The sequence below is a fragment of the Marmota marmota genome, unplaced genomic scaffold, assembly GCF_001458135.2.
Source record: "Marmota marmota marmota unplaced genomic scaffold, marMar, whole genome shotgun sequence".
NCBI lineage: Eukaryota > Metazoa > Chordata > Mammalia > Rodentia > Sciuridae > Marmota > Marmota marmota.
In genome coordinates this window covers 333,125-355,366 of record NW_025999869.1, presented here as the reverse complement: position 1 = coordinate 355,366, position 22,242 = coordinate 333,125, and the positions used below count along the sequence as shown (strand labels likewise).

General features: G+C 40.6%; 2 protein-coding genes and 1 pseudogene across 2 annotated transcripts; 2 read left to right on the top strand and 1 right to left on the bottom strand.

The window, feature by feature from the left end:
* Window positions 1-444: 444 nt before the first annotated feature.
* Window positions 445-1,406, bottom strand: LOC107147942 (annotated as a pseudogene).
* Window positions 1,407-6,018: 4,612 nt separating this feature from the next.
* LOC107147941 (olfactory receptor 14A16-like) lies at window positions 6,019-8,514 on the top strand. Its single transcript, XM_048814570.1, has one exon. It carries the CDS (start codon window positions 6,700-6,702, stop codon window positions 7,657-7,659), a length of 960 nt encoding a protein of 319 aa, XP_048670527.1. The 5' UTR covers window positions 6,019-6,699; the 3' UTR covers window positions 7,660-8,514.
* A 357-nt stretch (window positions 8,515-8,871) lies between these two features.
* Window positions 8,872-20,928, top strand: LOC107147940 (ras-related protein Rab-12). Its single transcript, XM_015492534.2, has 3 exons — window positions 8,872-8,922; window positions 19,385-19,596; window positions 19,792-20,928. Exons 1-3 carry the CDS (start codon window positions 8,872-8,874, stop codon window positions 20,237-20,239), a joined length of 711 nt encoding a protein of 236 aa, XP_015348020.1. The 3' UTR covers window positions 20,240-20,928.
* The last annotated feature ends 1,314 nt before the right edge of the window (window positions 20,929-22,242 follow it).

The following is a 22,242-nucleotide window of genomic DNA, read 5'->3' as shown; positions in this document are numbered from 1 at the left end:
GATGATAGGCTGAATAGTAGAATCAGGAATGGTCAGGCAGTTTGAAATAGAAGGAAAGGGAATAAGTAGATTGTAGACAGGTTAAAAATGTGGTCCTTATGTTATATTCAGGGAAATGATGTCAAGAGAAAGATGGAATTAGGGCCCACAGCATGAGAGTGATGAGAAAGATTTGAGAATAACATTCAAGAAAAGATCAGAGGGAAAAAATCATGAATTCTTACAGATATCCTGAATGGAAGAATTATTTTTATATGATTTTTATGGTACAATCTGAAGAAATCAAGATTTGCATGTTTCTGTGGTGGAATTGTGTGTAAAACCACTGAAATAACTTCTGGGGAGAGAGGAGAAGCAGCAGGTGGTGGGTGGGGACGTGGGCAGGGGGAGACTCAGCGGGAGGGCAGGAGAGGGATGGAGGAGGGTGTCTGCACCCCCTGGGCATCAGATCCCTGGACCAAGGACAGCTGTGCAGCACCCAGCGCTCAGACTCCGCTGACAGCTCAGCCTCTGCAGCGCAACCTTCATGTCTGGGTTCCTCAGAGAGGAGATGACGGGGTTCAAGGAAGGGGTGAGGATGGAGTAAAAGACGGTGCCAGGCGACCCTGGGTGGGGGAGTCCTGAGAAGCAGACCTCAGGTAGGTGAAGCTTCCACTGCCGTAAAACAGGAGGACGGTGGTCAGGTGGGAGGAGCAGGTGGACAAGGCCTTCCAGCGGCTGTCCCCTGAGGGCATCCACAGGAGAGTGCAGAGGATTCGGATGTAGGAGAGGACCGTGAGAGCAAAGGAGCTCAAGATGACACAGCTGCCCATGGCGAAGCCCACCTGGGGTGGAAGTCAGCACAGGAGAGCCCCATGAGAGCGGGGATGTTGCAGAAGAAGTGCTCCACTATGTTGGGCCCACAGAGGGCAGGGAGAAGGTGTTGATGGTGTGGAAGGCCGAGTAGAGGGCCCCGCCGGGCCTCGCCCACCCAGGCCAGGACCACCAGTGCCCAGTACCGCCTGTTCTCATGATGGTCCCATAGAGCAGGGGCCTGTAGATGGCCACGCACTGGTCATAAGCCATAGCGGTGAGCAGAAAGCACTCATTGAAGCAAGCGTGAAACATGTAAAGCTGAGCCACACACTTGAGGTAGGAAATGACCCCAGGGCCCTGTAGGGTGGTAGCCAGTGCCTTGGGGATGGTGACCGAGGTGTAGCTCAGGTCCAAAAAACACAAATTCTTCAGGAAGAAGTACATGGGTGTGTGGAGGCGGCTGTCTCTAAGCACAGCTGTGATGATGGACATGTTCCCTAGGAGGCCAAAGGTGTAGACCAACAGGAAAGAGACAATGACCACTGGCCTCCATTCTGGGATGTCTAGAAGCCCCTGAGGATGAACTGAGTCACTCTGGTCTTATTGGACATTTCTCCCCCTCTGAAGTTGTGCTCAGATGCAGTGGCCACAGATTTCTAAGAGGAGGTCAGCTGGGAACATGTCCAGGGAGGTCCTTTGTCTAGAGAGGTTCATCTTCTCTCAATGGACAAACATCCTAGAAACAGCTTATATAAGAATCATAATCCAGGAAATTGTATTTTGATGAATCACTCTGCACCTGTGCCCCAAGTCAACTGCTCTGATCACACTGCAGGAAAACAGTGTCTCATGGAAGAGAGGAGAGGAGGGGAGGGAGGGTAAAGCAGAGAGGAGAGGATAACAGAGGAGACAGATGTCTGACAATTTTTCCTCCCATTCGTTGTGGGGGCTTCAGGTAAGAGGTCTCATGTATTTACTTCACGCATTGACCCAGGTCATCACTTGGGGTGTTTCAACATTAACCCAATTGGTGATGCTTTAGTGAATGGAGATGGGTCTTTTTTAACCCCTTCCTTCCTCATGGTGCGCCTGCCCATAGATTTCCCCAGCCCTCCTAGGTTTTATAATACTTTGGAATAATACTTTGGAAAACACTAGCTATAATAATAAAAAAAAAACTAGGAATGAAACCCTGATATGACACTGCTGTCCCACTCCTTTGTATTCATCCAAAAGAATTAAAATTGGCCTAGTATAGTGACACAGCCACATCCATCCACGTTTACAGCACAACTCCCAAGAGCCAAGATAGGGGACCAGCCCAGGAGCCTGTGAAGAGATGAATGGACCTAGAAAATGTGGACTAATATGGCTGAGTTTGCTTAGCCACCAAGAAGAATGAAATGATGTTATTTACTGGTAGGTGGATGGAGGTGGAGCAAAGGGATGGAGGTGGAGAACTTCATGCTGAGTGAAATAAGCCAGAGTAAGTAAACCAAGGGTAGAATGTTTTCTCTCTTATGTGGGTTATAACAAAATAAGGAATGGAGGAAAGAGTGGACCTCAAGAAGGAAAGAGAGTGGGAGAGGAGGAGCTGAGAAATGAGATTCACCAAACTATACTGTGCACATGTGTAAACCCCCAGGGAAGGCCGCCCTTATGTTTATCTGCACAGTGCTAATTTAAAAAACAACAAATAAATAGAAAAAAAAGGCCATTACAACAAAAAGGAGGTCAGAGGATAGGAAAGGGGAGGGGAAGGGGAAGTACAGGGGGCTGAAAGGTGGCAGTTTAGTTTCATGCACATACTAATATTTTGAAATGAAACCCGCTATCATGTATAACTATAATGGACCAATAAAATCATTAAAATAATTTAGTAAAAAAATCAGTGTCAAATTTCTATAAGGAAAGTCTTACATATATACTTTATTAATTTAATTTAAAACATGTAATATTTAATATAATTCACAAAATCTTATAGACTGCACTTACTACAGAATAGCATATTTAGTAAATGTGGATAAATTTTAAAACAAGGAAGAGCAAAAACATGTACCTAACAAATCTGAGGTTCAAACACGTTTTTAAACAGCTGCTTTTCTCTGCACAGATGTGTCCAGCAGTGCCATAGTGACGTCCTGGCTCCTGATCACCTGAGTGACTGACAAACCTGACTCAAGACTTGGCTCTTCCAGCCAGGCCCTATGACAAAGCTCTGACAGCTGCCCATCAGCAACATTTTCAATAGGGAATTCTTATTCACTTTGGAAGTTGGTTAAAGTTGGGAAATTTAACTTTATTCCAACATCCAATATAATTTAAATACATCCATGCAAACTATTCTCCACTGTCAGCTCCTGTGGAGGAGTCCTAGAATTGTTTCCTATCCTCAAATACATTGAAGTCAAGTTGAACAAACATATTGGAGTTAGAGGGATCTTTTTAAAACAGCTCTGCTAGGACCCAGGGAAACTGACTTTGACTGAATGCAGAAACTTAACATAAGCCCTTGTGCACCAAATCCCTGCTCCTAGGGGTCTGGTTAGCATCTGTTTCCTACTTGCTGTCTTCTCCCTCTGCGGGCCTGATCCTCCAGAGCACGACAGGGCCTCTTTCCCTATGTGCAGTCTGTGCTCAGTGGGGAATAAAGGAGGGAGCAGCCTGAGTGCAACCTGGTGGAAGTTGCCGATCACACACTCGGCTTTAGAGGTGGTTCCGCAGGAACTCACTCTAGCATTTCCAGCTGTGTGAGTGTGCAACGTCCTGCATAGGCCAGTCAGGAACCCTGCAGTCATCATAACCCCAGGATGAAATATGCTTGTGACAGTTATTGAATACTATTGCCTGGTAGAAGCTCATCTGCTTCTCTGAGACCTTCCTTCCCCAATTTACCCAAAGTCCAGAGAAGACATTCCCTATATGCTGCAGAACTGCAGAGCCAAGGTCATGGCCCCATCCCTGATTCCCACAGCTCCTCTCAGTATTCAACATTAGTAAGAATTGAAAGAGAACAGTTGGTCCTCCTCCCAATGGTCAGTGGGTAGGTAGAACTGGACTTGGAGGACACTAAAGAGCATTGATAGAGGTGAGGATGCTGCTTGAGTTACAACTCTGGGAATCTGTTGGAGGCAGTGCTGGAATTTTCCTTAGGACAGAGACATCTGTGCAATACTTGGGAAATGGCAACTTGCTCAGAGTTCAACCACTAGAATACCTATAGTGTGGAGAAGGTACTCCAGGGTCTTCTCCTACCTGGAATTCCTGATGCAGCTTGTCACATAATTGCAGCTTGTCAGATGAAGGCACCTTCCTGAAACTTCTATCCAGCAAGGTATTGAAAGACTGCAGAACAAGGAGGTGAGATAAAACAAGAATATGCATCCACATAGGACAGGGAGAAAAGAAATTCTCATTGTTTGCTGAGGACACAGGTAATATATAGAATTCACACACATGCACACACAAATTGCTAAATTGATAGCACTTTTAATAAAGTTGACAAATACAAAATAAGCATTCAAAAAGTTGAAGTGTGCTGTAACTAAACAACAAACTATCATAAAAATGAAGATGAATAACCCATTTATAATGGGTACAAAGCAATATGTAGTGATAAATTCAACCAGGAGTTTAAAGAAGTTACTGAGAATTAAAAATTTTCATTGAAAGAATGAATACATTATAATATATATACAACCAAAGGTCTGCAGATTTATGAAATCACTGTATAAACTCTCCTTTTGCACAGAGAATAAACCATTTTAAAAATCATGTGCAAACACACACACACACACACAAAGAAAGGAAATAATGAGCTAAAAACTACAAAGCAGGGCAAGTGTAAGATCTTATTTCTAACCCTACCACAGAGCTGTACATAACTAAAATAGCACAAGACTTAGAAAATCTGGGTCATTTGGACAGTGGACCAGAACAGAGAGCCAGAAATGAACCTACTCATGAAGAGGGAATTGGTTTTAAAAAAGTATGTCACTACTGCCATGGAAACAGGGTAGTGATTCCAATAAAGAAGGCTGGGCTAGTCTCTCCGGATTTGCAGAGAAAGCATGGCTGTGGCCACAGACAGCCTGGTGAAGGTGGACCTGAACTTGACAGCAGCCCTGGGGAAGCCTCGCCCCGGTCTCTCCCGCAGGAACCTCAGTGAGTGATGGAGTCCCAGGGCCTCACTGGCCTCTCTGGACCCTACTCCAGGGTGGGAAGCTGCTCCTTGAGAGGGCTGTCAGGGGAGAGGCACTGTGGCCACATCAGGGACAGCCAGGTGTGTCCCTCAGCCACTGGGGGGAACAGGGTGACAGTCACAGTAGAGGCAGCATCTCCCTCTGGACCCATGCCAAGCTCAACCTTCGGGTCAGGGCAAGACATAACCCCCACCCTCCTCCTGGTGCTCACTCCTCTCCACAGCCGTGTTGACAACGCAGGCAGCAGGCAGCAGGCAGCTCAGGGCTCCGCACCCCCAGAAGTGAGGGAAGCCGGAGCCTCTGCCCACCACCAGTAAGTTCCCCAGAGCCTGCAAGAGCTTCGGACTGCTCCCACCTCCTGCAGGACAAGGCCTTCAGTGAGTTACGATTTTCCCTTATACTGTGGCTGACTGTAATTTTTATAAGACTTTCATAGGTCTGGAGAAAATTCTTATCCAAATATCCTAATAAGAAATGTTTCTTGGGTGATTAAACGTCAATTTTAAGATCTCTAAAACTAGTCTCCTTAATACAGGTGACAGGGCATAAAACAATATTTTCTATGCTAATTTCTGAAACATGAACTCAGGATTTATTTCAAAGACTCCACTTTATTGTAGAATTTTGGCTTAAGGATATAGCAATTTTCAAAGCAAATATCAACAATCTCATCATGCAAAACAGGATACTAACAACAGGTAATCAATGAATAGATTATTGAAAATATAAGGGAAAGTTTAATTCACTTATGAGGAAGAGAGTAAGACATGATAGAAATTAATGGTGAACTTAATAATATTGATTTGTTTAAATCACCAGTATGTGACCAACTAAAAAGAACTGAATAACAGTGACCTTAAGTGGTACAGTATTGTTCATGAACAGTTATTATTGTTGGTTTTGTGACAGATTAGGATGCTGTGAATCAGCATTTAAATTAAAGCCTGGCAGAAATTTCTGCCTCTGTTGCCCTTGTATTTATGTAGAAATATAAGTCTCAAAATGCAAGCTGTAGCCGACCCCCCAAAGAAGAAAAGAAAGAAACAAAAATCACAGGAAAATAAAAGAACACAAAACATGAGGAGAAAAGGTGAAGAAACAAAGCCAAGGGCAGGATCTGGGTTAAGATGTTTAATTAGTCACCAAGGTGACCAAATGGACTCAGAAAGTTAATGGAGGAGGAAAGCACATTCACACAGAGAAGACAGAAACACACATATTCTTACAGAAACTGACACAGTGGAAGAATATTAGGAATCAAAGTCCATTGACTGGGAAATAAGTGTGCAAAGCACCTGGGACTAGCCAGGGCACGTGAGTAGTGGACAGTGCACATCCTCATACTTCAGCAGGACCATTGTCTGGAGGCCCAGGCTGCTTGTCCCTGCTCCTGCGACAGTGTCTATGTGCTGCTGCATTCCATTAGGACATTCAGACTTTATGAAGAGAAACTGAGAAAACATGATAAGACACCATGGAAAATGTGACCAATGAACTGGAATTTTATAGGAAAACTTTATTGTTAAAGCCAACATTGAATCCCCTTTCCTGCCAAGATATCTCTCTCTCTCTCTCTCTCTCTCTCTCTCTCTCACACACACACACACACACACACACACATACACACATTAAATAAGAACAAATATCAAGCCTGATCTTTCCACCCCACTTGCCCTTTTTATTGCAGAACATTTCATCAAGAATGAACAGAACGTCAGGGCTCACGGGCTTCCTTCTCCTGGGTTTCCCTGGCCCGTGCAGCCTTCAGCTCCTACAAGCTGGGGCTCTCGCTGCAGCCTACCTGGCTGCCCTGGTGGGGAATGGCCTCACCATCACCATCACCTCCCTGGACCCGGGCCTCCACACACCGATGTACTTCTTCCTGAGGTATCTGTCCCTCTCTGATATCTGCCTCATTTCTGCTGTGGTGCCCAAAGCTGTCACCAACTCTGTCACCCGCTGCCACTCCATCTCTTTCCTCGGCTGTGTGGCCCAGGTCTTCCTGGTGCCTTTCTCTGCATTTGCAGAGCTGAGTCTCCTCACAGTGATGTCCATGGACCGCTATGCTGCCATCTGCCATCCCCTGCACTATGAAGCCATCATGAGCAGGGACACCTGTGTGCAGATGGCCACTCTGTCCTGGCTCAGCAGTGGCTTTGTATGTGCCATACACACTGTGAGCACCTTTTCCTTTTCTTATTGTGGAAACCGTCAAATTCAGCAGTTCTTCTGTGACATTCCGCAGCTGTTGGCTATTTCTTGCTCCCATAACATGACTGCAGAAGTCGTGCTCATCTTCATAAGTGCCATCCTGGACACTGGCTGCTTTGCCTGCATCGTTGTCTCCTACGTCTTCATCTTTTCCACCGTCAGGCGGATCCCGTCCACAGCAGGGAGGGCCAAAGCCTACTCCACCTGCCTCCCCCACCTGGCAGTGGTAGTGCTTCTCCTCTCCACTGCCTTCACTGCTTACCTGAAGCCCCTCCTAGGGTCCTCCTCCTCCACTGACCTGGTGCTCTCTGTGGTCTATGTTGTGTTGCCCCCGACCCTCAACCCCATCATCTACAGCCTGAGGAACAAGGCCATGAAGGCAGGATTGGAGAAGCTGGTCACCAGGAAGCTCCTGACAAAGCAGCACATCCTCCTGTTCCTCCACAGATAGAGCAAATCCCTCTCCATGTTTGTGCATGTCCCGGGCTGCTCTAAGCTGACCTGTTCTTTGTCTCAGGGTTCCTGCAACCTTGGTGCTGATCGTGATTCAACTGGAGTGAAAGACGATGATGGGTTATCACTGAAGGGGACCCTGGTCTGACACACTGCAGTCCAGGAGAACTGCCAGGGGGGCACTGGGGGTCTGCCCCTCTTCCCATCATGCTCTCTTGTCTTCTACTTCTTGGATGAAATCATATATATTGGATTCAGATATTTTCAAGTTAGTTGTTTAAATGTCTTACTCAACTAAGGCTGTGGACTCTCTGGTGTCACTGATTGAAAACCAAAGAGGAAACGTGCCCTGGGTGACCTCAAAGTCTTCTGGTGGATGGGCAGGAGGTCTGTCTGACCTCTTCCCGCTGCAGAACCCTCTTCATGGGTTGCACTATGTCCTTGCCTGGCAGCAATTCTTTCCTGAGTCATTTCTAGAACCTTTAGATGCAAAACCTCACCAAATGAATAAAATACTCCTCAGCTGAAGAGCATATCCTTAAATACCATGGAGCATAGAGTAGGGGGTAGCTGTGACTGGGAGACCTGTTCTTCACACAGAGACAGCTTTCCCACCACTACAGGGGCGTTTAGCACAGACCATTCCCCCTGGTCACAGCAGTGCAAGATTTTGTGTTGTGAAAAATGTGAAAAATGTTTTAATAAAAATGTTTTGTGCAAAAATAATGGCTATATTAAAACAATTCACTTTTCTTAACATTTGAAAATACATTTACTTCTTTATCCCATTGACTACTACATGAAACTCCCTGGAATGAAACTGTGAAATATGTGGCTTATTAGTATCTTGTTTTTATCACTGATCTTTCATATCTGTCCATTATACCTCCAGGGAATAATGGGTACTGCTAACCAAGCTCAGTAGCTCAGTGATTTCCCAGATTCTACATGGAGAGAGAGAGAGAGAGAGAGAGAGAGAGAGAGAGAGAGAAATTTTTCTGTTCTTTATAATTTTCTGCCTCATGACTTTAGAAAAATTACAATATACAGCAATAGACAACTTCATGAAAAGATGCCTTAATTAGAGATCATGGAAGAACAAGGGAAGATTGAAGAATGCCTCTTACTGTCGTTTATTATCTTCAGAGATCATATTATCTCTCTACTTTTATTATCTTAGCCTCAAATGATTTTTAAATACAATTACCGTATGCTGCAGCAGAGCCCCACTGAGGACACAGGCAAACGCAATGGCGTCAGTGTGAGGAATGAGTCAGCGGGCCATGGGACTGCAGTCCATCAGAGCATGCTAGAAATGGATGCCAGAGTGTCCACCAAACCCCTGAGTAATGGGTTAGGCCAGGAGGTGCAGCCCATGATCCAAACAACCTGGGAGGCTGAGGCAGGAGGATAGAAATTTCAAGCCAACCTGGGAGACTTAAGAAGACCTTGCCTCAGATGAAAAATTAAAATGTGGGAATGGAGATATAGCTCAGTTTTAGAGCATATCTAGGTTCCATTCTGAGTACAAAAAAATGATGAAAGGATAAAAGAAGTGGTACATTTTAAAACAGAACGCAATTCAGCCATAAAATGATGTAATGCTGGGGCTGGGGCTGGGGCTGGGGCTGGGGCTCAGTGGCAGAGTGCTTGCCTGGCATGTTTTAGGCACTGGGTTTGGTCTCAGCTCCACATACAAATAAATAAAGAAGGCCTGTTGATAACTAAAATAAATTAATTAATTTTTAAAAAGATGTAATGCTGTCATTGTGGCCCCTTGAGTATAGCTGGAGATCTCAGTACTATGTCTAATTTTACCTTTTTACATATCAACTAAAAATAAATTAATTCAACTTTACAAAATAGCATACAATTGTTTACTCTGGCTTGGGGCAGTGCTGTCTGCTATCTTTTAACCACTATTATCAGTCACTCATATCCCTGGTGCAGAAAGAAAGTTAAATATAGATGGAGAACTTCATCGTCTTTAGATCTGTAGTAGGTCAGTGCAGGCGTGGCTTGGCCCTTACTGGACTCATTTCAGGCTTCACATTGCACCTCGGGTGTTGGTTCATCATCATATGTACAGATGCTCATGCTCATCGTGGAATCATATTCAATGCAGCTGAATACAGCGTGAGTTAACACAAACTAGCATCTCTCCGTGTCCGTCTTCAGCACTCGATGCTTTGCTCACTCCGTGTCACATGGAAGCCAACGAGGACCAGAGTGTCTGTTCTCTTTTCCTCCTGCTGCCTCCTCACTTTGTTTCTCTGGAGATGCCACAGGTTGCTCTAAGCCTCGGTGCTCAGGTCAGTTCTGATTCACTGTAGCCTTGGTCCCAGGGTTTGCAGGGCTGGCACCTTCCTGTCTCCATGCACCGTATCCCTATGATCCCTGTTCCTGGGCACCTGGTCACTCACCAAGGGGCAGCACGGACCCCAGGTTATTCAGTCAGCACATCTTACCAGTGTTGTGCATAGGGGTGAGCTAGTGATCTATAAAGTCTGAAAACCCTTTTAACCCAGAAAGGTTTTCCAGATGAAACTTACTTGAGGTCATAGTTTAGTCTTTCAATATGGAAAGCCTATCAAAATCCTATCATTACTTTGAGACATACATTTATTGCATTTTGGAAGCCAACAATAAATATGCACAGTTGTGAAATTCCCTACAAAGATGCACAGTGTACATATAAAATGTATCAAATGACAATGCATTTTATAGCAAATAAGAGAAACTAAGTAATTTAGGGAATTAAGTGGAAATTAATATATTTACATTACATCATGTGTCCAATATGTTTATTCATGACATAGCATTACACTTTAAATTTGTGTTACACTTCTTTGATAACACAGAACATGTGGATCATAAGTACAGCATCCTGTTTGAATTGCTTAAGTTTAGGATGACAAATTTAATATAAAGCATCTACTTCAATATTTTACAAGGAGAAAACTGTGAGTTACATACAAAATAAACTTTTGATCAATTTAGACTTCAGAAATTTTAAAGAATATAATGAAAGAACTAAAGTTGAGCTTTAGCCTGCTCCCCACTAAAGTTGAGGAAAATATGCTTCCTCCTTACTAACCATTTCCTCCACAGTGTCAGCTGCAAGTGGGCACCCATTGACACCACCAGTGTGACCCATCCTGGCCAGTAGCTGGCCTCATGCTGTGTGGTCCAAGACATCTCTTCCTATCTCCTGTTTCTAAATATCTGAAAAATTTCTGCCAAATAACCTATAATAAATTGCATTTATAATACTAATTCCTTCTCAAAAAATTCATTCCTGACACCTATGTGAAACTTTGAATTTGCTTGCAGCTAAATACTGATTTTGATGTAGACTATAATGTTCATGTGAAGTTCATTCATGAACCGTTAGATACAATAATAAAATCTTGATTTTTTATTTTTTAATGTTTAATATCAACATTAAAAAATAAAAAAAAATTATTTTAATTTTTTTTTAATTTTTATTTTTTCCATATTACAAATTTCTCTCTTAAGTGGCTGGAATTTTATTTTACTTTTCGGAAATCTTTTTTTAATATTAATGTGTGCTATAATTTCCCTACCTACACAATGCCTAGGATGTAAAGATTGCAGCAAATATGTTAATCATATAAATGACGATGGGCATGTGTATCCTGAATTCACATGATTTAGAATTTGTTTACCTAGAAAATTTGAAGAAAAGCAAAAGACCTATCCCTGAATATTCTCAAACCTGCATCAACCAAGGCCCTTGTAATCTACTGACAGGAGTGAGGAGCTGCCCCTTCCCACGGGAAAGCACACACCCTGACAGTCAACACAAGGGGGCGCAAGCACTTGGCATTGGCCTAGACTTTATGTCTAAATCTCCACTAAGCAAGTTTCTAAGCAGTGACTTGAGACTGCACAGGTTATTTGATTGTATAAGTGTCACCACTTATTTTTGGCCTCTCATTTTACCCACAGGATCAAGTGACAAGCTCATACCCCATGTTTAGAAACAAGCAAGCACAGTGTCTCTGAAAAGCTGTATCAATAATGCATGTGTCAGGAAGGAGCCCTCAGCAAATGCTGTTGATCACCCCTCAACTGTCATTGACTGGGAACCTACTGCTGTGCAGACACTGCAGATGAAGCCACCATCACACTGAATAGATTTATGCAGATTCTACTCTGGGTGCTCTGTGATTTTAACTAATGTCTTCCCATATAATCTTCCTGAGCAGAAAATAAAAACTAAAGAAAAATAGGAACCCCCTGGGGCACTCCTGTGAGTGCTCACTTCCCAGCGAGCAGGGGAAGGTGAGGCCCTGTGCTGGGTGCCCACGCCCCTACAGGGGGTGGCACCCTCTACAGGACTGGTCTTCAGCAGACTGGCTTCCTGTGCACCAGTGATCAGGGCTCTATTTTCACATATGGCCCAATCATTAACTATATATTCCACTTGACACTTATGTTTATATTTTCAAACAGTGAAATAAATATATTATAAATATGAAAAAAATCAAACATCTCAGATGCAGCAATTTGTACACTTAATGAACATTCAATTATATTAAATATCACCTTTGCTAAAATACATGAAGATGAAAGGACTAATGAAAGTGAATGGAAAAACGTGTAACCAAAGAGTAGAGTTAAAAATTCATAGAAGAAAATTACAAAAACATTCAGGCAAAGACATTTTTTAAACTATATTTTTATTGGAAAAAAATCCATCTGGTGCAACAACAAATGAAAACAGGAGAAACAGCAACTGAAGATAATGACTGACAGCCAGAAGTATCCCATGTCCTAAGTCCATGGCTCCAGTCCAGTGGTTATAGAGCTTCATCAAATGATTTTCCTTCAGAATACAAGCACTAAATGTGTTTTTGCACATGACAGTAAATTGGAAAGGTTTTTTCACACAGTAAATGTGACTATAGAATCCTGATATCCCAATGAGACCAGATGATACCCAATGTATAAAAGTATATAGGGAAGAAACTCACTTATGAGCATCAGTAGAATATTCTACCAAACTTCTAAATAAAGTGGGGGATCCACAATGACTCATATACAGACAAATAACCACACACACACACACACACACACACACACACAACAATGAATTGGAGATTAATCTGCAAAAAGAAGAGGGGCTGAATATAGAGCCCAATACAACATGCCCAGTGTCCCAGGACTGGAACAGCAATCTTCATCCTGAGGATGACATCACAGGAATTACTAAGGACAAATACTGAGAGGGGTACAATCTCAATTGAACTTCCAGCTCCTTTGAACATATATGTATGAATTCCATAAAATAAAAACATTTAGATATTGCATCCAGAAGATGTGTTGCAGGAAGTTGTGGGAACAACCAGCAAGCAGAATCAAAGCTCAGACTACAACCTCCATGTGGGTTAATCTCAGGTTAACTTCTTCATATTCACTTGCTTTACCTGCTACACACCACAATGACCATTCTTTAATATTCAACAATGCACAAGTAAAACTCTTATGTGGAATTTAATTTTTTTAAATGAAAAATGATGGGTTTGTTTTGTGCATGTCAAATATCATCTACATTGCTGTTACTTTTCATTCATTTCTGTATTATAATTAAAAACAAATAATGCTCTGTTTTGAATGCCTTTTGAGTATTTCCTTTAAGGTTTTATGTGCTAGAGAATGGTCCCCAGTTTAACAGTAGGGGCGGTGTTTACCCTAAAGCATTAAAGTTAGCATACTGTACTGATACATGCATATCCATGTTCATAGCAGCACAATTCACAATAGCCAAACTACACAAATAGCCCAGATGTCGGTCCTTGGATGAATGGATGAACAGTATGTGGTAATACACATTTCTTTTTTTACTCAGCCATAAAGAAGCATGACATTATGTCATCTGCTGGAAAATGAATGGAGCTTGAGAAAATTAGATGGAGCAAAATAAGCCAAACTCATAAAGTCCAGAGTCATATATATGATCTCAGATGTGGAAGCTAGAAAGGACAAAAAGGTGTGTGGGGTGGACCTCAGGAAAATCACAGGGAGACAGTAGAGTATAGGAAAGTGTCCAGTGGAGAGAGGAGGAGAGGGAAAGTGGAAAAGTGGGGAGCGATGGGGGTGAATTACATTGTCATATGTGCACATGTATGAATATGTAACAATGAGTCTCATTATTCACCACTCTAATGCTCCAATAAAAAATATGGAACAAGAACATTCCGGAGGTGTGTCAAGTGGGTGGCGATGACTTAGAACAAAGCAGCCCATGCTGAAAGAAACATCAATCAGGTGCCTACAGAAACGCCTGTCAATCAGCGGAATCTCCTGACTAATGCCTGTCAATCAGCAGAATCTCCTGACTAATGCCTGTCAATCAGCAGAACCCCCTGGCCTATCCTGGAGTTCAGCCAACTCCCCTGACCAACTTCAATGGGACAAGGGACTCTAAAACACCTTTTCCTGTCCCAAGCCCTTCCCTTCCTGCCGTGAGCCCATAAAATCCCAGTCGGGTCGAGCTCCCTCCCATTTCTCCTCAGACCCTCCTCCTGTCCACTTGTCAGTCTAATCAAGTTCCGCCCAGGAGTGATGTCTCAATAAAACCTCGTTTGGTGGCGTTTTTAAATCTGCCTCCTTTGGTTGCTGCCCACCTCGCCTGATCTTTCAAGGTGGTGAGGCCTTGAATGATTCCACACAGAAGCAGCACCATTGAGAGACTAGTGCGGCTCTGATAGGACCAGATCCGTTCCTGTCAGACCAGGTTGTTGTAAAGGGTGACCAAGGACTTCCTCCCTGTCCTCATGCCTCCTGGCTCACACAGTGCTCCTTCTTCACATGGCCAGTTCTCTTTTTGATTCTCCATTGTTTTACCATATTCAATGGTGGTACTGAAGCCAGATTTAAGGATAGGTAGTTAGTGTAGTTAGGTAAATCGGCCTAATACAGAGTAAGATAAATAAAATGGAGACCATTATTGAGAATGGAGTCCAGGAAACCAGAGCGGCTCTTGGGGAAATTGAAATGTTAACATCCCCAAAGCCCAGAATGCATACTAAGGAACTGTTAATGAAGCAGCTCCCAGCAAACAGGGAGGAGCTAATCAAACCACCCCAGGCCTTCCTGCCCAGGTTGCTCCTCCAGCCCACCTATCTCCTGCCCACCTATCTCCCACCTTTCGGCCTTCCCACCTGTATTCTATTACTGCAGGATAACTGGAAACAAAGGACAGGAATGTGGGAAGACTAAAAGACCTTAGCTATAAAAAAGGGAAGACCTTGCCCTTCCACAGATTCCGCCTTTCGGGTCCCCTTCTTCTTCCAGGGAGAAGTCTTCTCTGCTGTCCTTTAATAAAGCTTCCACTGTCCACTCTCCACTTGCCTCGATGTGCTTCTCTGGTGTTATACGTCAGCATTGGGGAAGCAAGGACTCATCACCGGTAAACAGTGGTAACAGTACCATGATGTTTGCACTCACCAGCCATCAAAATGGTCAGACAAATATTCTTTTTTTTTTTTTTTAAGACATTACACAAAATTAGGTATTCTCTTCTGGCTACACAAAGACCAGGAAAACTTTCCTTTAGCCAAAATTATAGGAAGTCAGCAAGATTGTGGGCTAGGCAGTAACAAACTATCAATCCCCATGGAAATATTGAAAATCTATAGATTGGCTAAAATAGCCTTTTAAGAACTATGGACACTCTTCAATGACCCATATGAACCCTCTGGATGTCCAATCAACAAAAGCATCCAGTAGAGAAATTTGTAGAATCATTATTTCTCCTCCTCCTCCTCCTCCTCCTCCTCCTCCTCCTACTCCTCCTCCTCCTCCTCCTTATCACACTTGTACATCATGACATAAACAAGAGGAAGTATTTCTATTCTCAGTTTCCTCCCTTGGGATGGAGGGAAAAGAACAGAATTTGATGCATTCTGTCCTATCTGTGGGACATCATAGTAGTTATTTCTGTATCACTTGACTTAGATTTCAAACAGCAATAGCAGCAAATTTGGCTCCCAAAGTGGGAAACTGCCAAATTTCTGTGGCAGGCACCATGGGAATGAAAGATCAAAGGATATGTGAGACCTGCAGATATGTGGGGGCAAGAGATTTTAGGCCAAGGAACTAAGTTACTAAGAAGAAGAAGAAATAATAATCTCAGGAAAGTGAAGACATATAAAACTTCCAAGAAGTTGGGAGGATTGTGGGGAGATACATGCACAGGGAAGGGAAGATATAGGCTGAGAAAAAAAATGCCCTCAGTGAGCTTTCAAAAAGATGGTTCTAGCACATAAAGAGATATTCTTCAATGACAGAAGATAGTTGATGTCTTATAAAAAGCCTCCTCCAATAAAAGATCACAAGACACACAAAGAAACAGGTCAATGTGTCTCATTAAAGGAAAAATGTAAATCTACATATACTAATCTAAAGACACCAACTGCAGATTTACTAGGCAAAGACTTAATATCCATTGCTTTAAATACATTCAAAAAGCTAAATGAAAATACTGAGAATGAAAGCAAAATAGAAAAATTGTACCTTTAAAAAATGAGAGTACCAACAAAAATATAGAAATTGTAAAGAAAGCAGAAAAATTCTGAAGCCAAAAGTTAGAAATGAATTGAAAAATGTACTTAAATGTTCAATATCAAACTCAAACACACAAAAAGAAGAATCAAGAAACTGGAAAACAGATAAAGTTGAAATTATCAAGCCTAACAAAAAGGAAAGAAAATGAAAAAAAAAGTTAATATTCTTAAACACTTATATAAGGATGATGTCAGCTTGCGGAGAAAATTTGTAAGACCTTTTGTAAAAACATACAAAAACTTTATATACTTAAATAAATATATATGCAAATATATCTGCAAATCCAATATACTTGGTGTACTCCAAATAAGATAAATCCAAATAAATGAAGACAAAGAGTCATAACTATCAAAGTTTCTAAATCAAAGGCAAAGAAAATATTGAAAGGCATCACATCAAACTAATCCTCAAGAATACTACTGGTCAGTCTCTCAGAAGAAACTTTGCATGCTATGGAACAGAAGTTTGATATATTTAGCATTGGAAAAGAAAAACTATCAGTTGAGTATTTTACATATCACAAAACTACCCTTTAAAATAAGAGAGAAATAATGATATTCCAGAAACAATAAAAACTAAGCAAGTTAATTAGCACTATACATGAAATGGTTAAATTAAAGTAAAAATGACATTAGAAAGTGATATGTAGTCATATAAAAATAAAGTTCTCTGGTAAAAGAAAATATAAAAGCTATTGATTTTTTTTTCAGTTTATACTCCACATTTAACTTTCTTTATTGTTTAGAAGAAAAAAATCCAAATGATTTTAGGTTATTAATTGATAGACAACATATTAATACACAATGTGTGACATCAATAAGGTACTGTGTAAGCTCAAATCTAAGAAAGTAGAAATTTTGTGCATGATCAAATTTGGTATTTTTTAAAGCAAAGTGTTATGAACCAAGATAAACTTAGGTTGATAGATGTCATTTCCAAGTTAACCAGACATGCACACACTCACACAAAACATGTATTTATATAGCATTAGTACAAATGAAAAGTGAATCAAAACATCACTAGAAAAAAAATAATCAAACACAAAGGGCATCAATAAAGAAATGAATAAGAATGAAACGAGCTCCAAGACACATAGAAAACAACAACTGACAAGAAGAAGTCCTCCATCACTAACATCATTAAATGTAACTGGATTTGATTTTCCAATCAAAATGCACACATTAGCAAATTGGATTTTTTTTTTTTTTTGGTACCAGGGATTGAACTAAGGGGCACTCAACCATGAGTCACATCCCCAGCCCTATTTTGTATTTGATTTAGAGACAGGGTCTCAATGAGTTTCTTAGTGCCTCATTTTTGCGGAAGCTGGCTTTGGACTCTAGATGCTCCTGCCTCTGTCTCCTGAGCAGCTGAAATTACAGGTGAGTGTCACCGCACCTGGTGAGCAAATTATATTTTAAAAAATCATACAACATTTTTCTGTCTCCTAGAGTATTAACTCAGATTTTAGTACAAATATAGGCTAAAATCAAAAGGATGAAGAAATGCATTCCATATGAACAGCAACTGAAAGAGATGAGCATGCTATAACAATATTAGAATGCAAATTAATTCAAAGTCAAAAGCTTTTAAAAATACAATGGCCATTACATAATGATAAAAGATTATGCATATGTGGGATTAACAATCATTAGCACATTTTCACCAGATATCAGAGCTTCATAATAATTTTAGAAAAATAGCAAAAAAGAAAGGAAGAGACAGCTCTGAACTAGTATTTATATACTACAATACACAACTGTATTTACTATTACTATATACACAACTGTATTTACTACAATACACAACTGTATTTTACTATTTATTTAGTAGCTACAATAGAGAACAGATAAGAAAACAGAAAACTAAAACATCACTACATACCACCTGGACCAATAGACCTACTATATACATCACTCCACCAGTGATAGGAAAGGGATACACTTGAAGTACTCAGTGGGTCGCAACTCATGAAAAATACAGAATAAAAATGGTAAATACACAAACGTGTAAATTAACATTGTCTCATGAGAAAATAGGCAGTTAAGGAAGAAATTGCCATTGGTATCAGAAAATTTATTTATAAAAATGAAAATAAAAGCAGAACACACCAAAACTGAAGGGATGCAGTGAGTCCAGTGGAAAAGGAGAATTGTATTTGAAAATACTGACACTCAAAAAAAGAAAGACTTCACATCAATCATTTAATTTTACACATTGAAGACATAGAACAAGCAAAACAAATTAGAAGCAAAGTTAGCAGTGAATGGAGTAATTAGAGATAAAAGAAAAGGAAAACAAAATAAAAAATATAATAAAAAATCAAAGAAATGTAGATTTGATTCTTCAAAAGTTTAAAAGAATGACACCAAGCTCAGCAAAACAGCAAGACTTTATCTAAAAAAAAAGAAAGAAAATTAAAAACCTGAGGATGGATCTCAGTGATAAACTGCCTGGGTTCAAACCCAGTACCATAAAAAATAATAACTTTTACAAAACCCTTAAAGAATAAAAGATAGAAAATATATCCTAACTCATTTTTTGAGACTAGCGTTACTTCATACCAAAGCCAAAGATAAAAATAGAATATTAAACACAAAAACAGATATCCCTGGTGAGTATTTTTAAAATAATACTCCTTGGTATTGATCCAAAAGAAGTAAAATCAGCATACTACAGTGAAACAGGCTCATCAATGTTTACACTCTGGCCAGTCATGGTCTAGCCCAGAAGCCTGTCAGTAGATGATGGATTAAGAAAATACAGTACAAACACACAATGGGGTTTGACGCAGCCATAAAGAGGAATGAGATCATGGCCCTTTCAGGAAAATGGATGGAACTAGTGAACATCATGCTAAGTGAAGAAGACAGACTCAGAAATCAAGGGTTGAGTGCTTTCCTTCATGTGTGGCAGAGCAAAACTAGGAAAAAGGGAAGAAATCCCAACAACAAAGCAGGGAAATCTGTGGAATAGAGGAAGGGAACTGAGGAAAAGGGAAGAATGATGGGAGAAAAAGGAATGGTGGAATGAATTGATCAAATTCTTCTATCTACATATATGAGTATATCAGTGAATTCTAACTTTATGGGTATCTATGGAGATCAATTTAAAAGATACTTAAATAGGCTCACCTGGNGCGTCGGAGGAAACAGCCCCCCAGGCCGGCGGACTTCAAGCTGCAGGTCATCATCATCGGCTCCCGCGGCGTGGGAAAGACCAGCCTAATGGAGCGTTTCACCGACGACACCTTCTGCGAGGCCTGCAAGTCCACCGTGGGTGTTGACTTTAAAATCAAAACTGTAGAGCTAAGAGGAAAGAAAATTCGATTGCAGATCTGGTTACCCTCAGCTCTGACTGTCTGTCCACCATCTGTGTGTGTTTGCTTTCATCTTCGTTAATCGCTGCTTCATCTGTGGCATCGCCGGTCATCTAACGCTTGAATGTTAGTGCCATGTCTCCATCCTTCATCCATGTCCCTGTCTGGGGCACTGCTGGAGCTGAGCCAGCATTGGTCGCCTTCCGAGTATCTGAGGGACACAGCAGGTCAGGAGAGATTCAACAGCATTACCTCAACTTATTACAGAAGTGCCAAGGGGATCATATTAGTATATGATATCACTAAGAAGGAGACGTTTGATGATTTGCCAAAATGGATGAAGATGATTGATAAGTATGCTTCAGAAGACGCTGAACTTCTCTTAGTTGGAAATAAATTGGACTGTGAATCGGACAGAGAAATCACCAGACAGCAAGGTGAAAAGTTTGCACAGCAGATCACTGGGATGCGGTTCTGTGAAGCAAGTGCCAAGGACAACTTCAATGTGGACGAGATATTTCTGAAACTTGTTGACGATATTCTGAAAAAGATGCCTCTGGATATTTTAAGGAATGAGTTGTCCAATAGCATTCTCTCATTACAACCAGAACCTGAAATCCCACCAGAATGGCCTCCACCAAGACCGCAGGTCAGATGTTGTTGATTTGCTACTTTGAAACAAGGTGGAAATGATTCCTGAAAAGGGGAAAAAACATTCTATTCTGCACTACAATCATTTTGACAATTTCCTTTCGCACTTTGTATTCCAAGTCAGAGCTATACACTAACTTGTAAATGTGCAAATATGCAATCCTGGGTAAGTTTGGGTTATAAATTACATATTTCCCTCCAAATTATATTTCATTCATAGCCCCAGTGTCTAGTGTACATACACTGGGAAACATAGTACTTCTAATATGAAGAATGGGAGAGAAGAAAAGTATAATGTTTCTTAAATAATATAATTGTCCTTGTTAATTATACTATGAGGACAGAAGATATTCTGATAAGAAGAGAGAATGTGGTGCTTTGCTTACTGTTTTAAAGAAAATTTGTAAAACTAAAGACTTTTTGAGGAAAAAAAAAAAGCTACGTTAAGTGCTTTTTTCTTTATTTACAAGAAATTTCCCCAGCTGTAGCATCTTTGGAGTGTTTCTGCCACAAAGCAAAGCTCCACTCATAGCTGTTGTTGAAGGTTATTTATTAATGTTCTGTAATGATAGGATATTCCTAGCTAGAGGGTTGGATTTGACTTGGTCCTGAGGCCACAGAATCTCTCATGGTTTCCTGATAGATGTATCCTATGCTTTTAAGAAAGACAAAAATTCAATAAAGAAGTGTTTTGAAACTATAGAAAAAAAGATTTTAAAACAACGCTGCTGTCCTAAACAAATCCTGTTTAAAGGAATTTTAAAGAGATTCATTTTATTATATCAAAGAACATACATGTATTAGCCTAAACATCCTGTATCTTTGTAATGATAAAACTTTTCCCCTTTATGGTGAAGCCTATTCCTATTAAGCATAGACTGTATTCAATATTTGTTGGTTTTTGTTTGTTTGGTTGGTTTTTTTCAATTTTTTTTTCTTTGTCTGATAATGAATTTGTGAACTCTATCTTTGGTATATCTTTTATTAAACTGCACTGTTGTGTTTAGTCAAGGTAAATAAGTAAGTATGTATTTGAATAACTTGGCGTGTCCTGAGTGTTGTGGTATGAGAAGCATTGTGGTATTTCTACACTAATGAAGTGCAAATAAAATTTTGTATTTATGAAAAAAAGATACTTAAATAGAAGGAGCATCAGAAGAGGAGAGGAAGGGGAACTAGGGAGGGAGGAGAGGAGGGAAAGAGAAGGCACTGGGGACTGGGTTAGAGTAAATTATGTTCCATGCTTGTATGACTGTGTCGTAATAAACCCAAACATATGAATAACTAGATTGTACGAATAAAACATTGAAATGTACTGTCTAACAGAGTTTAACAGCACACTGAAAGTGTTATACAGCATAAATAACTGGTACTTATCCCAAAAAGCAAGAGAGTTTCAATGTACACACACAAACATAATCTATCATGTCAAATACATGCTAGCAGGAATAAGGGAGATAAATCACTGATGATCCTCTCCACTGGTAGAGAAGAGGCACTCTGTAAAACTCAGTATAGTTTCATGATAGGATATTAAACTGGAAATTGAAGGAAATGGGAATCCACTTAGGGAAACATTGGGAACAGGGAAAGAATTTGAATAGAATGAATAGTAAAAAGGAAACTACCTCTAAATAGTCAGAGTCTTACAGTAAATCTCAAGGCAAAGACAATGACCAATGATGAATGTCTGAAAGTTTCTTTCTAAGATCAGAACAAAAAAAAATTCCTGCTTTCACTACTTTTATTTAATGAAGTATTGTATGTCACAGCCAAAATAATGAATTAAATTTAAAAAAAATAAAAGACATCTGACAAGCTCAGTGGTAGAGTGCTTGCCTTGTACATGTGAGGCACTGTACAAGTACAGCACTACATAAAAAAAAAATGAGTAAATAAAATTAAGGTATTGTGTCCACCTACAACTAACAAAAAGTTTTACAAAAGACATCTGACAAAATAACTGACAAAGTAAAATTATCTCAATTTACCAATAGCATGATCTTATCTGTTTAA

What these genes read in the sequence shown, in the direction of transcription:
- LOC107147941 (XM_048814570.1), top strand. Translation starts at nt 6,700, where the DNA reads ATGAACAGAACGTCAGGGCTCACGGGCTTCCTTCTCCTGGGTTTCCCT.